The 19,051-nt window shown below is 55.3% G+C and overlaps 1 protein-coding gene across 8 annotated transcripts in view; it reads left to right on the plus strand.

Annotated features, from left to right (window-relative positions):
- The first annotated feature begins 1,386 nt into the window (after positions 1-1,386).
- The window catches only part of Qtgal (queuosine-tRNA galactosyltransferase), a 37,043-nt gene continuing 19,378 nt past the window's right edge, over positions 1,387-19,051 (plus strand). For 6 of the 8 annotated variants that reach the window (XM_078041333.1, XM_078041334.1, XM_078041339.1 and 3 more), the window contains exons 1-6: positions 1,387-2,122; positions 3,921-4,037; positions 4,133-4,232; positions 10,830-10,894; positions 13,701-13,766; positions 18,435-18,530. In XM_078041333.1, coding sequence (XP_077897459.1) covers positions 2,075-2,122; positions 3,921-4,037; positions 4,133-4,232; positions 10,830-10,894; positions 13,701-13,766; positions 18,435-18,530 — 492 coding nt within the window. In that variant the 5' untranslated portion in view covers positions 1,387-2,074. The remainder of the gene's footprint in view (positions 2,123-3,920; positions 4,038-4,132; positions 4,233-10,829; positions 10,895-13,700; positions 13,767-18,434; positions 18,531-19,051) is intronic. The other 2 variants (XM_078041337.1, XM_078041338.1) reach the window with 2 other exon arrangements.

Here is a 19,051-nt window from a genome sequence, read left to right on the forward strand (position 1 = left end):
TGGGCACTGAATATTTGCAAAAAGGAGGGCCCATGGGGCTGGGGTTGTGTCTCAGTGGTAGAGCACTCACCTAGCACATGCAAGGCACTGGATTTGATCCTTAGCACCTCATAAAAATCAATAAATAAAATAAAGGTTAAAAAAAAGGATTAGGCGAATTTGTGCTGGCAGAGGCAGTAGGAAGCAAGTTTCTGGCTGCAAGAGAGGCACAGGAAGAAGTCTCAGGCAACTAAGCTCAATTCTGAACATCATGAATCATCTGCAACTCCTTATCTCTGACCCCTTATCTGGAACCCAGGGTGCATTCTGGTAGCTAGAATGCTAATTTCTACTAAGCCATGAATCTACTCCTAAAATGCCAAATCCAAGAGACCATTAGATCCTTGAACATAAATTCTCAGTCTGTAAGTGTGAAAATAAGGTTGCAGTTTACTTATCTGACTTAAGCCTTTCAATTGTAGAATAGGCTTTGCAATTTGGTGGGGGACATAAAATCTGAAGCGATGCTCAAATGTGTTTGGCTTTGTTATAATAATTTGCAAAATGCTTGTATTTGACCTTAATTTTCATTTATTTTTATTTTTGGCCATATCGCGATCTAATCCAGGGCTTCATGCATGCTAGACAAGCACTCTGCTGCTGAGTACCAGCCATGATCCTAAAAGAAAAGGACTTTCATGGAAGTGATGCTTACAGGCATGCTCATTAACTGTGGCTTACTCAGTAGGTTCAATGCACTTAGCAAAACCTTGCATGAGGCCAGCCTACCCAGGAGGTGGCATGATGCTGATCAGAGAAAATCTTACAAACTATGGGGCTCTCGGGGTTTTTTGCAACTCCATGTGAGTGGCTCTATGGCCCGTCAGCCACCTACAGAGATTTTATCCTCTATTCCATGCAGGGCCACAGGACTTCCTGGTTCACAGGGCAGGAAAAGGTGTGGGCATGCCTGGAGTCCACCTGTGGGAACTGGATTGGGTGCCACCATGTGCTCCCTCCACTCAAGCCAACAGATGGACTAAAGGTTCCAGCTCTCCACTGAACTGCGAGGGATAGCTGCTCCCTGGGAAAACAGGCCTGCCTTCCCTGCCTGGAGGTGTTTCAGTGGGTAAGCACTGCAGTCCCCTAAAGCGCTGGCCACCTTCTGCTATTTATTTTTAAGTGTGGTCACTCCTGAGGGCACAAGAGGGGCCATTGCTTAGTGGGCACACTCAGTTCTCCAGCCATGGGTGTGGGAGAACAAAATGTGCCACCCTAAAATACACTTCTAGGCATACACTGAGATGACCATTCGGAGAAACTGGAGACACAAGTATAAGTCCGAAAAATCTGCTGTTTTGCAAAAGGAACGCAAGTAGGTCACTCATGGGAGTAGTCAGAGGCCCCAGCCCTGTCTGGGCCCGTCCAGGCGCCCACCGCTCCTCCCACACCAGGAGGTGCTCAGGACACCCGTCTCTCCAGGGCCTTCTCCCCCAGGGGGACAGCCACCGCGCGCTGCGCGTCCCCGGGCCACCCCCAGGGCCCAGGCCCTCAATTTCGCTGGGCAGGAAGCCTGCCGCCGGGCTGGTGGGAGCTGCGCGCCTGGAGGTGCACCTCCTCCTCCGGCAGGCCAGCGCCGCCGGCCGGGCTCAGCGCAGACCCGCAGGTCCCGCAGCACTTGAAGCCCCTTCCTCTAAGTGTGCACGCATCCACCTCGGAAGGGCTCTGGTTCGGATTTCCAGCACCAGGTGCTTCACCGCCCGGTACTAGCTGCAGGCTTCCGTTCGCGATTACCTCCCTCAGGGGAGGGCGCCGGCTCCGGCCCACCAGGAGGTCAGAACGGCCAGCAGGCCGCACCGGCTGCGGGGCCCTGCAACCCAGCCGCCCGCCCCCGCCCTGCAGAGCCGAGGCGGCCCGAGGCCCCGCCCACCCGGACGCCAGCCCCCGCAAGATCGACACGTCTCTCCGCCAATCGTACGCGGCCCAGCCTCGGCTCCGCCTGCCCGAGCAGCTCGCGCACGCGCCGGCGGCCAAAGCGCGATGGCAGCCTAGAGGCGTGGGCGGCGGCGGTGGCTGCGGTGGCGGCGGGGTGGCCATGCAGCGCCCGGGGGACCCGGCCGGGCCAGGCCAGCTGCCCCTGGTGGTAGGTGCCAGCCGGGCGCGGGGATGGCGGTCCCCACTACCCACTCTGCCTCCCCTCCGCGGTCTCAGGCGGGCGCGTGGTGGCGCGGGGTCTGTCCCCTTAGGCTGCTCGCGCCCCCGCGGCCCTTCCTTTCCCGAGTCTGGGAACCTCCTGTGCGGAGGGACTGCCCCTGGCCCGGTGGCGACCGCTCTTGTGCGCGGCGCATCTACCAGAGCTCCCCGGAGCTTCTGCCCCGCGCACCCCCTGGACGACCCCGCCCTGCACACTGCGCTGTGCACCACCTCCAGCCCAGGTCCCGGCTCCTGCCCTGCACGCTACCCCGAGCTTCAGGCCTGAGCTCTGCTCTGCTCACTACCCCAAGCCCCAAGTCTGAGCTCCTCCCCTGAACACTACCCTGGGCTCTAGGCTCTAAACCCACTTCTGACAGTTCTGCCCTGCACACTAGCCCTGAGCTGCAGTCCCAGGCTTCTGCCTGCACTGTAGCTGCAGTCCCAGGCTTCTGCCTGCACTGTACTGTGGTCAGGATCTTTTTTTTTTTTGAGAGAGAGAGAGAGAATTTTTTTTAATATTTATTTTTTTGTTTTCGGTGGACACAACATCTTTATTTTATTTTTATGTGGTGCTGAGCATCGAACCCAGTGCCCCGCGCCTCTACCGCTTGAGCCACATCCCCAGCCCCTGGTCAGGATCTCTTGCCTGGTGCTTCTGCCCATAGCTCCTGTCCTGCACACCAGGCAGCTACACCTGCATCTGCTTCCCACATCTGCTGCAGTGTGGGAAGTAGAACACACGTGGAGTCAGGTACCCCGGCACTGAACAGTGGATACAGCTTTGCTGTGGTCCATGTAGAGCTTGTATCTTTCATGCCAGTGCTACGGAAATTGGGGGCAGATTAATCAAGGTGCATCACTGACAGGAATTCACATACCTTATACATCTTGAAAAAGTAAAAATATCCTGTTCCTTTAAAAAGGATGATCCTAAGTAAAGTTAATCTGGAAATAAATTATGGAACTCGTGGATGTAAACATAAGCAAGAGGAGGTGTCACTGGGATCAGATCCTCAAGTGGTATTTCGTTTGTAAAAACTTTGTGAAATGTATTTTCCACACACATCTGTGAGCTGTTCATAACTATGTTTTTAGTGATTTAAAGTCATGTCTGAGTGGAATTATCCAATGTGTCCCTGAGCAGCGTAGGCATGGACGTCCATGTGTCCAGACGTGGCCTGGCCTTGCTCCTGTTGGCTTTCTCATTCAGGAGGTGGTCCTCTTGTGTATCACTATGGTAATGTGTGAAACCAAGGCCGTCTCCTGTGGTAGTTGTTGGAGGTAGGTTCTTAGGAGTCGTTTTCCTGTGGGGCTTCCTGAGGACAGGGCGTGCCAGCCAGCCTGGTAGCACACACTGCTCCTACAGGGGGTGTTCAGGCTTCCTTGGTTGCCGTCTCTGACCTCGGTTTGGCAGAGGTGCCCCACTCAGCCAGGGGCCAGCCATTGTACCCGGATCCCTGTTTAACCAGAACAGTGGTTTCTGACCAAGACTGAGAACCTGAGATGACCACCAGTTGGGGATCCCCGATATCCTTTGATTCTCCCCCTCTGCCAGCATCTGCGAGTCCAGGGAGAGCCGACAGGACTGTTCAGGGAAAGAACACTAGGCTTGGCTCCTGGCCGATTCCTTGTGGTGTGGCGTAGCCATGCTGGGAGTCTTGCTCTTGGTTCTGCAGGTCAGGACTGGCGCTGTGATTAGGGGGCCTCTGGGCTCTCCCACCCTGCTCACCCATGCCTTTGAATTCCAGTCTGTCATCCTCCCCGTCCACAATGCGGAGCTGTGGCTGGATGCATGTTTGGAGTCTGTGCTGCAGCAGGACTTCCAAGGCACCATGGAGCTCTCTGTGTTCAATGATGCCAGTAAGGTACCTGTGGGCGTTCTCGTGGGTGACAGCCCCGTACAGTTCATGCTGGACTGTTTCCAGGGAGGTTTCCTGACCTACCAATGTCCCACTTCCAGGATAAGTCTATGGCTATAATTGAAAAGTGGAGACCCAAGCTGGAGGACTCAGGCATCCTGGTGGTCATTGGAGGCCACGAGTCTCCTTCTCCCCGAGGAGGTGAGTAAGTGATTCGTGATTCCTTGTCACCTCCAGAGTGCAGTGAGTTCCATGTTGTTCAGATGCTGGTGGTGGTCAGTTCTGCTGCCTGTCCAGGGCCAGCTGGACCTCAGTGTCTTATTTGCCATGGTCTGCGTGTTGGTGCCCACTCCCCAATCAGTGCACCCCAGACTCACCCCTTGTGATGTGTTAGGAGATGGGGCCATTCAGAGGCACTGAGGCATGGGGGTGGAGTCTCAAGAGCCTGGTGATGGAGGCCAGAGAGTCCTTTGCCTCTCAGGAGCACCCCAGAAAGCAGGGAGGCAGCCCTGACCAACAGCGCCTCCGCGGTGCCTCAGGGACTCTGGGAAGTAAGCTCTGGGGGCCACTTGGCACGTGGTGCTCTGCCTGCGGCCTCCTCTGTCCCCACGGACTGCCCATGCACCGGCCTGGCACCAAGCCAGTCAAAAGGGCCTGGGGCTCCTGCTCCTGGCCCCTTTTTCAGTGCTTGCCACTGAGTGTTGGCGCTCCCCCTTTTACTGGAAGTCGTAGACAGGCCACATGTGCTTATCCCGTCAGTGATGGGGGCGCTGGCTCCCGGGAGTGGGCTAGCAGGAACATCCAGGTGCAGGTTTTACTTGAGCACTGGTTTTTAAGTCCTTTGGGCGTATGCCTTCGAGTAGAACTGCCAGCGGCCTGATTCACAGGCCACCATGCTGTTCCTGCAGCAGCTGCACCGCTCACCTCCCGGGGCACCAAGTCCCCTTGTCTGTGGTGGTTGTCATCATCGTCATCACAGTCGTCATCCTGGTGGGTACAGAGCTTCTCGTGGTTTTGATTTGCATTTGCCCGGTGACTGAGCATCTTTTCATGTCCCTGTTGACCATTTGTATATCTTTAAAGAAATGTCTTTTAAGTCTTTGCCCATTTTTAAATTGGGTTGTTTGACTTTTATTGTTTGATTGTAGGAGCTCTTTAAATGTTTTAGATACTAAAGCTTTATTAGATATGTAATTTGCACACATTTTCTCCCATTCTTATTTTTTTTTTTTACTTTTTGTGATAATTATCTTTTTTAAAAAAATTTTTTTAGTTGTAAATGAACACAATACCTTTATTTTTATTTACTTATTTTTGTGTGGTGCTGAGGATCAAACTCAGTACCTCACACAGCCAGGCAAGTGCTCTACCACTGAGCCACAACTCCAGCCCCGTGATAATTATCTTTTGATATATAAAAATTTCTACTTTTCATGAAATCCAGTGTATCTGTTTTTTCTTTTGTGGCATGTGCTTTTGGAGTTATATCTAAAAAAACATTCATTGTCAAATAAAAGTCATGAAGATTTACCCTATCTTCTTCGAAGAGCTTTATATTTCTAGCTCTTTTATGGGTCTTTGATCCATTTTGAATTTTATAAACGGTAGGAGGTACAGCCAAAGCAATCCTTAGCAAGAAGAGTGAATCAGGAGGCATCACAATACCAGACCTTATTAAACTATACTACAGAGCCATAGTTAAAAAAAAATGGCATGGTATTAGCACCAAAACAGACACATAGACCAGGGTACAGAATATAAGACAACAGAAACAAACCACATAAATACAGTTATCTCATACCAGACAAAGGTGCCAAAATCATTCAATGGAGAAAAGGTAGCCTATTCAACAAATGATGCTGGGAATATTGGAAACCACATGTAACAAAATGATATTAAACCCCTATCTCTCTCGCCTTGCACAAAACTCAAGTCAAAGTGGACCAAAGACTTGGAAACTATGGGGCTGGGATTGTGGCTCAGTGGTAGAGCACTTGCCTGGCATGTGTGAGGCCTGGGTTCAAATCTCAGCACCACACATAAATGAATGAATGAATGAATTAAAGGTCCATCAACAACTAAAAAATTTTTTTTTCAAAAAAGACTTAAGGACTAGAACAGAGACCCTGCGCCTAATATAAGAAAAAGTAGGGGCTGGGGATGTGGCTCAAGCAGTAGCGTGCTCGGCTAGCATGCATGAGGCACTGGATTCAATTCTCAGCACCACATAAAAATAAAATAAAGTTATTGTGTCCACCTAAAAAACCATATATATATATGGTTATTTATTTATTTTAAAAAGGTACTTCCTTTATTAAAGAAAAAGAAAAAGTAGGCCCAAATCTTTATCCTGTCAGCTTAGGACCTGACTTCAAGACTCCTAAAGTACAAGAAGCAAAATCAAGAATCAATAAGTAGCGTGGAATTAAACTAAAAAGCTGCTTCTCAGCAAAGGAAACCGTCAATAACATGAAGAGAAAGCCAACAGAGTGGGAAGACGTCTTTGTCACGTGCACCCCAGAGGGAGCACTGGTGGGACTCTACATCATGTACAGCCAGAAGGATGAGAAGTCGCACTCCGTCTGTGTATGACGGGTCTGAGTGCATTCACTGTTGGGTATAACTAGTTAGTACACATTTTTAAAAATGATAATAAATGGTAGAAGATGAGGGTCTAAATTCCTCTTTTGTCTGTAGTTAGTTGTTCCCACACCATTTGATTAAGAATTGGACTGTCCTTTTACTTTTCAAGAACAAATCAGTCAGGGCTAGGGACATAGCTCAGTTGGTAGAGTGCTTGCTTGTGTGCACAAGGCCCTGGGTTCAATCCTCGCACTACACACACACACACACACACACACACCATGAACCAATCAATCACAGAGGTATGGGTTCCTCTCTGGACTGTGAATTTTATTCCGCTGGTCTGTGCGTCTGCTCTTCTGCTGTACCACAGTTTGAATTACCAGAGCTTTGGGATACTTTTTTGTAAATCATTTCTGAATTTTCCCATTTGGACTATTTGTTTTTAGTAGATAGAAGAACCAGGATTTTTTTTTGTGTGTGTGTGTGTGTGTTGATCTTGTATCCTAAAATTTTTCTAAACTTATTAGCTAATAGTTTTCTCCTCCTCCTCCTCCTCCTTCTTCTTGTGGGCTTTTAGAGTTTCATGTTTAGAGTTTTACTTCTTCCTTTCTGATTTGGATTTTTTCTTTCTTTTTCTTATTTAATTACTTTAGTTAAAGCTTCTAGAGAATGTTGAATAGCAGTGGTGAAAATGGGCACCCTTGGACTGGGGATGTGGCTCAAGGGGTAGCGTGCTCGCCTGCGGGCCGCTGGGTTCGATCCTCAGCACCACATAAAAATAAAAAATAAAGACATTGTGTCCCCCTAAACCTAAAAAATAAATAGATAGATAGATAGATAGATAGATAAAGGAAGTGGGCACCCTTGTTATTATCCCGATCTTAGAGAAAACCTTTCATCCTTTCCCAGGTTGGGGGCGCTCAAACCCAGGGCCTCACATCTGCGCCTGAGCTGCACGCCAGCCCTGTCTTCCACTGTCAAATGTGATGTTCCCTGTGGGTTTTATAAATGAGGAAGGGGAAGTTCTTTTTTCTATTTTAGCCAGATTTTTTTAAAATCATGAAACAGGATTGGATTTGCCAGCGGCTTCTTCCGCTGTGTTTGTGGTGATCAGGTGGCCTCTGGCTCTGTGGAGATGACAGCTGGCCTGGGGGGCCTCCCTGTGGGTGGAGATGGGTGCTGGACTCGGTCTGCTAGTGCTTGTTGGGGACTGGGGCGTACACTGCCATTCCGGTTCCGCGGTGTGCGTGGCTTGCGCCTCAGTGCACACCCAGCCTGGAGGAGGAGCTCTCTCCTGGCCTTTCTCTCCGTCCTGGCACGGGTCAGTGCTCCTCCTCTGGGAAGCTCACCGGAAGCTGCTGTCCTAGGCTCCTCTTCAGGAGGACGTGGCCCCTGAGGCTCTGTCTTTGATAGTCTACTCAGGTGTCTGTGTCTCTGGGCCGAGAAATAAGAGATCTCTGAACTTGGCCCACCACCTCTGACGCCCGGCGTCTGACTCTTGCTTTCTCCTCCGTGTTGTCACTGTGTCCTTCTCCCCCAGGAGCCAGCCTTGTCCAGCTGGTCTCGCTTTGCGTCTTCACTGCGGTCTCTCCTGTCTTCGCCCTGCTGTCTGTTTCACATGCTCCTCTTTTCTGGGTTCCTTGAGGGGCCAGGCAGGGGGCCAAGACCCCTTCTGTGCAGCCTCTGCAGCCACCGACCACGCCGAGTGCTGCCGCGCTGTGCCCTGCCTGTCCCCCTGGCCTCGGGCACCTCTGATTTCCCAAGTGCTTTCCTCTTCCACCTGTGGGTTGTAAGAGTGGGTGCTTAGTGTTCACTGACTGCATTTTGTCTTCCTTCTGTGACTGAAATGGAGTTTCACTTTTCCGTGGTCAGAGAGACATTCTTATGTTTTTGGTTGATGGTTTTGTGTCCTGGCGCCAGGCATCCAGGAGGGTGCCCCCGTGCACCGAGGGGGTGTGCTCCTGCTCTGGGGCACAGCATGCACTGCTGCTGGTCTGCGGTGCTCTCTCTGGGACCTCTCTGGATGTCTGTCCCTCCTAAATTAAGAGGCACTGGGGACTGCAGCTGCTGGGGAAACTGTCCTTCTCCCTCGTCCTCTTCCCCCCATTCCTTGTGCTTGGTGGCCCCCTGTGGGAGGGTGGTTGATGATCTGTATCTCCTCGACGGACCTGTCAGTGCGTGATGTCCTTCTGTCTAACGGTGACTCTGACCTGGTGCCTGTGCTGTCCGAGCGAGCGCAGCCACTCCGGCTCTCCTTTGTTACCTGCTGTGTCAGATGCCCTTCCTGACCACCCTTGCCTTTGGTGGTGGAGCTGCAGCCACTTGCTCTTGGCGGGGCGCCACGTGCTTGTGAAAGGAAGGCACTGCCGTCGGCCCTGTGCCTTCTGGGCTCTCACAGCGCTCGTCCCTCCAGCCTGTGTCGCCACCCGTCCGTTTCCTTTCTGTGTGTTTGTGAGTTCCTCTCTGAGTGCTCGTGGTGGGGATCAGGGTAGGCGTCCTCCCACACACAGCCCCTCCTGGCCCGTACTCACCACCGCATCTTCGTGGGCGCCCACTGGTAGCGGTCTATACCTGGTCCCTTCAGCAGGTCTTGGTTCTCCTCTTCCTGCAGTATCTACTCACGTGCTGTTGTTTGTTTCTCTTTTTAAATTTTATTTTTATGTTTCTTTGTTACTCTGCAGGAGCCAATGCCTTGGATAATGTCCCGTGTCTGGAATGTGGCTGGCTGTGGCAGCCTTTTGAGTTGACAGTTTGCCCGGGTCTAGAGTTCTACGGCAAAATCTCTTCCCTTAGAATGTTAAGGAATTCCTCATTATCTTCTAGTGTCCCATGTTCTGATAAGAAATCTCCTGCCAGTCCGACTCTGGTTATCTAGGTACCTTTTCCTGTAATGCTCTGGAATTCTGAGGTCTCGTGCTGTTGGGTCATTCCTGTCTATTTTCACGGTCAGCCTTGTACCCTTAGCACGAGTAGATCAGAGTGCCCAGTTTCCCACAGACCTCGCTGCTTGGGCTTGAGCAGGTGGCCGTGGGCCGGTGAGGTCTGTCACGGTGGACAGGTTCCCTGGGTCAGAGCCACGTCTCTGCTGGAAGAAATGGTCCAGTGCTGGCTGCATGTTGGAGTCACCTGGAGCTTTAGGAACCAGTGCTGAGTGCTGTCCCCTTTGGGGTGCAGTCCTGCATGGAGATTTTAGAAACGTCCCAGGGGATTCTGAGGGACCACAGGGTCGAGAGCTGCTGTTCTAAAGTTCCGCCCTGGGCAAGGATTGGTCAGCACCGGGGGCGCCCACAGTGGTCAGTGATGTTTCTGCCGTTGTCATCGTCATTGTCTTCATCATCTTGTGTGGCTGGAAGACATTAATGTTTTCTGAAACTCACTTCTGTGTTCATAATCTTCACTTGGTTTGAAGTAAAGAACTCTTCAAACCCTGGCTGTGGACCAAAGCACGCAGAGCCAACTGCTTCTGAAACTGGTCACAGGTCCTCGATACCCTTGGCTGAGAGGCTGTGCATCTTCCCTTGCGAATGACAGCAAAGGTGGTGGCAAACCATGACGCTGTCTGTCTGGTCACCAGGCTCATTTGGCCTTCACGGAAGACCCCTCCCAGGCAGGCTGGGGGTGGGGACCGTGCGTGGGAGCCCGGGCACTGTTAGTGCAGTGTGCCTGCTAGCTTCTCACAGAAGCACTTCCCTGGATGTGTTCCACGCAGGGAAGGCTGGGTGGGCCGGGGGTGCTCAGGAGTGCTGTGGTTCACACAGGTGAAGATTCAGATCCGCACAGCCACACACCTCTCACTGCATGCCAGCTGCTGAGGGCCCCTGAAGCGGGACCCAGGCTCTTCTCCTGCAGAGGAGGTCAGACCTCCTTGTGAGGGCGCGACATGCAAGCACTTGGCTTTCTTGAGGTGGTACTGTGCAGGCGGGTTCCTGACTCTCAGGTGTGCCTGCAGACCCCTTCCTGTTCCTCCCTGTCTCGAGCAGCTTTGGTCCAGGCGCTCTCCCTTGGTTTCAGCTCTTCCTGGGCCCGGTGGGTCCATGGAAGATGTCCATGACTGTGTGGGGGCATTCTCCACTGATGTCCTCACTGTGGGTTCCCAGCGCCGACCCGATTGGGGAACGCAGACTGTCCCTAGGTCCCTTGGAGTGTCAAGTACACTCAGCTTCATGCAGTTGGAAACTGAATTATTAGAACTTTTTCTCTTTCTTCCAACAGTTGGATATTCTAAAAATCAAGCAATTGCACAGAGCTCAGGGTCTTACCTTTGCTTCTTGGATTCAGTAAGTACCTCTTTGGTTGTGTTTATAATGAGTGTGTACATGTTGGTTGAGTAGTGATTGTACATTTTGGCTTGATTACTATTTTTTTTAAATTTTTTTAAGACATTGATGGACCTTTATTTTATTTCTATGTGGTGCTGAGGATCGAACCCAGTGCCTCACGCATGCTAGGCAAGCGCTCTACCACTGAGCCACAACCCCAGCCCTTGGCTTGGTTCTGGAAAACCATTTTTCTCTGTTCTGATCAGACTTAAAGGTGAGTTGATGGGTTGTTGCGACTTCATTGCCAGAGCAAGTAGTGAATCAACCCTGATAGATGAAATAAAAGTGTAAAACTGCACCACAGAGAATACAAACCAAGTGGAGATAAAGTGGCACAATGCTGGTAGATGGGATACTTGAGATTACAAGCTGAATGGGAAGAGCCCACGGACGTTGGCAGAAAGATGGATGTAAACGCACAGCGATGGGTGGCCTGCAGAGGTCCAGGTCAGACAAATTAAATTAAAAACACATAAGTGTTTAATCACGTACAATTGAAGTTAGCGAGATGCTTTTGAAAACCAAATTAGAGACATGTTTTAAGCAGGCAGGTGTCAGTGGTGATAGTGCGCCTGGGCATTCTGTCAGGGACTTGAGAAAATGCTGAGGCCTGGGGCTCCTGGAGCTTGCTGCTCGTATCCCAGAAAAGGATCTCTGCACTAAGGCACATGAGGCTGTGTCCAACCAAAAACTAGAAAGAAGCAAATACGCAGTGGTAGAGAACCGGAGGCAGCACGAGACTGTTGCCTGTTGGGAGCACTCTGGACTGCAGCCTGGTGATGGTATGGGTGAGCAGATTGTGCCAGGGCACATTGGATCTGGATCTGCTTTTAGGCACAGCAGCATGAAGTTTTACCCTTGCTCTTCCCTGCCACCAGGCTCCTGCAGGGCGGATGAGGCTCCTGGTGCCCAGGGTCTGCTCTGGCTCAGCTGCACTAACTCACAAAGGAACATCTCGTCGTACGTTGCCTGGGCTCTGCCCTTCACGCTCACCCCTTCACGCTCACCTCGGTGCCAGTGGTGGTGCACGTGGAGTCTGTGAGCAGGCCAGGTGGAACTGCGTGCTCCACAGCAGTGCTCCCAAAAGCAGAGGCTGGGCCTCCCCATGCTATGGGCTCACAGCCCCCAGCCTCAGCTCTGGCTTTCTTGCTCTTCTTTTATCTCAGATCCCAATGCCTCGGATCTCTCCCATGCCCTTCCATGCGCTGCAAGGAATCAGGGACATCCTCAAACGTCACTCAGCAAGGCAAATGACTGCAGAAGGGCTGCCTTTCGGGCTGTGGGTAGCCTCCCCGCCCCTGTGGTCTGCTGCAGGAACCCGGGGGTAGAGTAGGACCACAGTGTGTAAAGGGAGCCTCAGCATGAGGGAGCGTGGTCACCTCAGGCCTCCTGGGCCCATAGCTCAGGAGGGAGGAACCCTGAAGTTTCAGGGTGCTGGTGGGTTTGGGGAGCAGGCTGTCGGTGGAGCATGAAAGGGGCTCACGTGGAGGACAGTGGGGTGGCCCACTGGCAGTCTCTGTGACATGAGCCTCATTCTTGGAAGCCCATGGCGGGACCTGACAGGCTTGGCCAAGGCCTCTCCCACAACGGGGAGGAGGGGGCATCCTGGACCTCCCCAGGCCTCCCAGGGCTCACAGCAGTCAGCACTGGACTGTGGGGTTGGTGAGGGAGGGGACCCGCCCGCTGGTGTGGGAGCACGTGTGCCACCTGGTGTGTGCTCTGCAGCGGGCTCTGGATGGGTGGTTCTCAGCCTGCATCCTCCGAGGACTCCTGGCCAGGTGATTCCCAGCTGGGCCTTGTGTGTGTGTGAAGGTGAGCCTCGCTGTTCACAGGCCGGTCCGCCCACTGCCCCCTCCCCTCTCTGTGCCCAGGCCATGGACCCCCAGGCTTCCTACAGGGAGAGCCTGGCTGGCAGCTGGGTCCTGGGGCCTGCAGCTCTGACTGGTGCTGCCCACTGGTGGCCCCTCTGAGTCTGCGCTTTCCTAACTCGGCGGCGTTTTCCTTCCCACCGTGGCTGTGGGAGTCGGGTCCACAGCAGGGCAAACCAGGGTTGGGGTTGGCTTAGCTCACGAGGCAGACGAGGCAGTGTTGGCCTGCTGGCGAGAGCCCTGGAGGCTGAAGGCCCAGCTCTTGGCTCCTGCTGGGCGGCCCTTGCATCCTAGGGGTCCTTGAATTCACCTTCCTCCATTTAAAATGAATATCCTCCCAAGGATGTTATTTTTGGTTTTCTTAGTGGACCTGTCTGTGCCTTTAACTGTGCCTGCGTGACCACATCTGGACCTGCGACCGCAGGTGGGAGAGCCGCTGCAGCAGGAGGCCACTCTCCACCCACACCAGCCTGCTGGCTTGGCGGGATTTGCACTTGGGTTCAGGGAGGGACGTGTGGCCATCCTGGTCCCGCCTCCTCCATGCGCCCTGGGTCGGAGTCGATGTGGGTGGCTCTAGAGAGTTGGCTCTGGGTGGACAGGGGCTGTGTTGAGCAGAGCACTGTGGATGGCCCAAGTGTCTTCCTTGATCTCTGAGCACGTGGTGAGCTGGGCCCCCAGCCAGACAGGGCCACACTCACTGATCCAGTGACCACGCCGCTTCCCGCAGGCACAGAGTTCCTCTGCTCAGCCCCCGGCCACTCTTGGGTGGTCAGGACTTTGGTTTTCCTGTGGGCTGTGTGTGGCTGCCCCTTCCCTGACTCCTGGTGCGTCTCCCTTTTCTCACTGCTTGTTGCAGGTGGTGGTGATCTTGAACTCAGAATGTGCTCTTCCCCCAGGACGACGTGATGATGCCTGAAAGAGTGAGGCTGCAACACGAGGCTGCCGCTCAGCACCCCACCAGCGTGAGTACTGCCCCCACAGGCAGCCCAGCCCGGAGGCACCCTCCCCCAGAGGGCTAGAGGAGCTGCGCCTTGTGTGGGGAGCTCTGGGGGCTAGGGTTGTGGCTCAGTGGTGGGGCACTTGCCCAGCACGTGTGAGGCGCCTCAGACAACCCACCTCCCCCTGCTCCAGCACCAGAGATAGATAGAGAGATAGATCAATTAATCAAAGACAGGTAGATAGAGAAATCAATCAATCAAAGACAGGTAGATAGATCAGTCAGTCAAAGATAGATAGATAGATCAGTCAATCAAACAAACAAGAGGGTTTTGCAGTGCTGAGCTGAGACTCCAGCCTCATGTATGCTTGCAAGCCTCCACCAGTGAGCCTCAGCCCCAGCCAGGTGGTGGTTCTTACCTGCAAGTTAGAAATGTAGAGGCCACCAGAGGTCAGGCGGGCACTCAGCAGTCACGGGGCAAGGCGAAGGCCACCTCTGCAGAAGGGCTGCCCCCGACCAGCGTCTGGCCAGCAAGCCCACCTGGACGGCAGTCCTGCTCTTATCCCAGCACAGCACTGCCCTGCCCCCGCTCCGACAGAGGCGCTCGGGCCACCGTCTGCACCTCTGGCTAACGTCTAGAGGGCCAGCAGAGGGAAGGGCCCTAGTTAACCTGCTGCCCTTGGATTCAGGCTGAAAAGCTCAGAATGGCCACCACTGGATCTTAATCCCCAGTTTTCCACTGAAGACTAAACACGACATTCTGAAAACAAACTCTAGATTTTCTGTTGCTCCCATGCATGTCAGAAGCCAAGCTCCCACTAAACAGCACGTGAGCCTGAGCATCCGCAGCTCCCGTCCTCCCTGGGAGCCCACCCAAGCCGTCCTGCTGGGGACAGAGCCAGCTGTGTCTCATCCAGCCTGTCTCTAGCAGAGGCACAGTTGCCTTAGGCCCTGGGCCCAGCTCACCTTCCCTACGGCACAGAGGGAGGCAGGGGGCACTGTCCCAGGAAACCCAGATTGGCAGTGGCCACGGCCTCCTGCTTTAGGACACAGTGCTGCCTGCTTTCCCAGGACAGACTGCTGCCTCCCTGGGGGAGGAGGGAGGGCAGCGTTGGACTCCGTGTCCATGTGCCTCAGGTCAACGTGTGCATCCTGGCGTCTGCCCTGCTCTCCTGTGTGCTCCACACTGTCCCCTCCAGTCTGGTCCCCCCAGGGCGCACCCACGTGGAGGGTCATCTGGTGGGCGGTCAGAGGCTCACAGAAGGGCCTCTCTGAGGTGGAACTGCTCGGCCTGGCAGCCCTCTGTGTCCAGCACGATTCCCGCCCCCCAGCTGGCATCCTGGGGGGAGCTTGAATTTGGCATCTTTTACTTCTGTCCCCTTCCTTGTCCCAGACCCAGGGGTCTCGGTGCCCGCTGGACACAGGCCTTGGGGTCTCCTGCCGTGGAACCAGTGGTTTAACCCTGGACCCCCAGCTGGATGCCAAGGATGCTTCCTCCCTGCACTGAAATTGCTCATGTGACTTGGACGTCAGTCACATGAGCACGTGCTCAGCTGTGCCAGTAGGAAGGCAGGAGATGCCCAGGCTGTGCCTGGAGAGGCCCCTCGGGATCCCACAGGTGCCCATGAGCAGCTCTCTGGCTCTCAAGGCCGGGCTGTCTGCCGGGGGCCCGAACCAGGCCAGCCCACAGCCCTCAGACCCCCACCCCACCCTGCCCTTCCTTGGCTGCTGCCTCTGGCCCTCTGCACCAGGGTTGAAGGGGAGCACCGAGGCACACAGGCAGCTGGTGGGGGTGTGAAGGCAGACAGGAAGACAGGCTGAGTATGGGTCATGCTTTCAGGAGCAGAGGTGCCATCTGGCTACCCCTGTCCTGGCATGCGGGGTCCCAGGCTTGGGCTTGAGGCCCTGGGATGAGGCCAGGGTCTTCTTTGGGCACATGTGACCAAGCTCTGCAAAGGGTCGTGGGCTGACAGAGCTCAGAACCACAGTGTGTGTGAGTGCTTGCGTCCCAGCAGTCGCTGACCAGACTGCAGTGTGGAACCTGTCATTCCTTCCCTCCAGCAGAGAGTGTCCAACAGCTCAGGCCGTGGGCACACACCATCCACACCTGCCCCAGGGCTTGCTGACCTTGGGCTTTGCCATGTGGCTCTGGGATCGCCACACGGTCTGCAGAAGAGTTTCTGGCGTCTCAGGCACACACCATGTTGGGGTCAGCTGCTCCATGGGAAGAGGAGCCTGTGGGAGCCAGGCCTGGGCGGGTCTTGGGGCCGTTCACATGAGGGGGCTGCAGAGGCTCCAGCGACTCTGCACCTGCAAGTCAGAGAAGGCACAGCAGCACCCTTGCCCAGCATCAGGCCACGCTCCCTGCCCAGGATACTGCTGGACAGAGCTCTCCACCAGTCTGGAAGCCACAGACCCTCCCCCCGGCACCAGGGTCCAGCCTTAAGCAAAATGCCATCTGTGGCCTGTGCATGGGTGACCACAGGTCCGGGAATGGCCGTTGCCAGCATCCAAAGCACATGGTGTCCAACAGCTTGTGAGGGTGGCTACCGAGTGTTGGTGTTTCCGGGACGAGAGGGCTTGGGTGTGTTCCCCCTCCTCCCCTCTACAGTTCTCAGTGGCCTGCCTGCAGAGGAACGGCGATCTTTGGGGATGCTCATGAACTTGGCAAAAACGCGACTGTCGAGGTCGGCTGACCATGAAGTCCCGGGTCGCGGCTTCTCTTGCTGAGCCTCTGGCAGGTTCTCTGGAGACCCACCCAAAGTGTGGGAGGGGACGTGCTGGCTGCCCGCTCCAGCCGTGGCATGTGCCACCCTTCCTCCCGGCCCTTCCGTGCTGTCAGTGGCTGCACTGCGTGAAGTCAGACTGGGAAAGGGTGGATGGAAGCCTGGGCCTGCAGGCCCAGAGGCTGCAACTGGTCCGCGGCTGTCCCCAACGTCGCCGTTGCTCCTGAAGGAACGAGCCTGTGCTGGCCTCGCACTCCCGCTGGGTCGTCACTTCAGGCTTGTGCCAGAGTGGGGATGTGGGATGGAGAGGCCCTGGAAGGGTGCCCGGCTGGCACCTGCTGTGGCTGCTGCAGATTCGGGGCCTCCCACGTGAGCGTTCAGGCAGAGCCCAGGTCGATCTGGGGGAGGAGGTGGCCTCAGGAGCCTTAGGCTAGTTCGGGGCCCGGCCTGCCAGAGGGCCTTCCTGAGGGGTCCCCTGCAGAGGCACAGACAGAGCTGCGGGATGTGGCACATGAGGAGCACAGAGGCCTCTACCGCTGCCCTGTGCATCTGCAGAAGGTCAGGCACCAGTTCCCCTGCCACTCCTCCTGCCCCGGCCTCCCGTCCAGAGCAGGTGAGGTTAGGACGATGGAGTGAAAAGTGGAGCACGGATGGAGAAGCCGCCTCCTGATGTCCTCGGTGCCTGGGGGACTGTTGACGGCTGAGGCGCCCTGTGTGGTGCAGAGCCGGCCTCTGGTGGAACGGCCGCGTCACCTGCTGGACGCACGCCGGGCTTCTGTGAGCCGTGCCAGATCACCCTGCTTGGCCCCTGCTGGTCCACTCAGGCCGCACCAGGGACTCTGTGGCCCCACTTGCCTGGGCCCAGGGCGCTGGCCCCACTCTTGACCAGGCCACGTGTCACCAGCAGGCTTACCTGGAGCCCCACATTCTCACAGCTCCCCGGGGCTCTCCTGATGCCTGGGTGGGTGTGTGCAGCGAGGGACCCGTGGGGTTGGGCTCTTCTGGGTGACAGGTGAGGAAGGCACCAAGGACCCCAGCAAACTTGCAGGTACTCCCAAGGCCGGCACAGAAACCCTGCAGCACTGCCATGCCCTCTCACCAGGCAGCTCCCCTAAGGAAAGGCAGAAAGTCCTTCGCTTTACACCCGCAGTTCAGGCAAGGTGACATCAGTATCAAAAGTACAGCATTTGGAGGGGCACAGTGGCCCTGTGATCCCAGCCACTTGGAGGCAGAGGCAGGGGGATACCAAGTTCCAGGCCAGCTGGGCAGCTTAGGAGACCCTGCATCCAATTAAAAGGCTGGGAGTGTAGCCCAGTAGTAGAGGACCCCGGTTCAACCCCTGTGCCTCCCCAGTACAGCGTCAGCTCGAGGGCTGGGCTCTGCTGCCCCCAACATGCCTACTTTCTCTGCAGCCAGAGGCAGGAGAAACTCTGCTCCTGCCGTGGGCCCCTGGAAACTGCCAGTGCTCTGCCTTAAAGCACGTGTCTGAGTGTGACCCTGGTGTCCCTGGGTGAAGGCATTTGTCTGTGTGCCGGCCGGACTGCCTGTCCATCCACTAGGGTGGACCCTCGCAGTCGTGTCGATTGAAGGTGTGGGCTGAGGCAAGGCCAGAAGCCAAAGCACAGGGTGTGCGGGGGAGTCAGATCTGAGGCCAGGAGGCACAGGGTCTGCGAAGTTGGCAGGAGACGGAGAGGGGGGCACTTCAGGGCTGTGACAGGTGCTCTGAGATGGCAGTGCAGCTCAGGGGGAAGACTCCTGGGTGCTGTGGTCATGGGGCTGCTGTCGTGAGGCTGTGGCCACACTGGAAATGATCCTAGTTGGTCATCTTAATCTGAGCCTGCCCTCCCCTGGCCCAGGGACTTGCCCGCCTCCACCTGTCCTTGGCTGTGGAGGGGTCTGTAGGTGTGAGGCGCGCTCAGGGAGGACGCGCCCCACGCCTGGCTGAGTTCTGCCTGCTCTTCTTTCAGATCATCGGGTGCCGTGTGAGGAGAGACCCCCCGGGTTCCACCGAGCGGTACACACGCTGGATCAACCGGCTGGCGCCCGAGCAGCTTCTGACACAGGTGACGGCTTGCTTGTCCTGGTCCAGGCTCTCCCTACAGGGACAGCCTCTTGGAGCCCCAGGGCCGTGTCCCGCCCAGGGCCAACTGGCCTGTCGTTGGGGTGTGGTTCTGTCTTCACTCTGTCCAAATGCAAACTGGACAGAGTGTGCTGACTGGACAGCCTCCAGTGGGGCCCACACCGACCCCATGGAGACCTGACAGCTCACACCAGGCAGGTTCCCACCTAGGACACTGACCGCGGGCTGCTCTGAGCCTCGAGTGGGTGTTCCAGAATCTCCTGTGTCCCCAATGTTTCTGGAATTCGATGAACATGCAGTGTGGACAGCAAGGACAGACCCCACAGATGGCAGGGTGGCTTCAGCGGTGGACGGGGCAGACGTGGTGCCAGGTGGAGGGTGGACGTGGCTGCATGGAGGTGCAGCACACAGTGCGGGTGTGATAGTGGATGTGTGGTCTGGGTCTGAGCAGCACCACAGCAGTGGTGGGCATTGTGGGATCCGTGCTTGTGGCCATTCTCTATG

Source organism: Ictidomys tridecemlineatus, chromosome 3 (genome assembly GCF_052094955.1).
Source record: "Ictidomys tridecemlineatus isolate mIctTri1 chromosome 3, mIctTri1.hap1, whole genome shotgun sequence".
In the NCBI taxonomy this organism is placed as follows: domain Eukaryota; kingdom Metazoa; phylum Chordata; class Mammalia; order Rodentia; family Sciuridae; genus Ictidomys; species Ictidomys tridecemlineatus.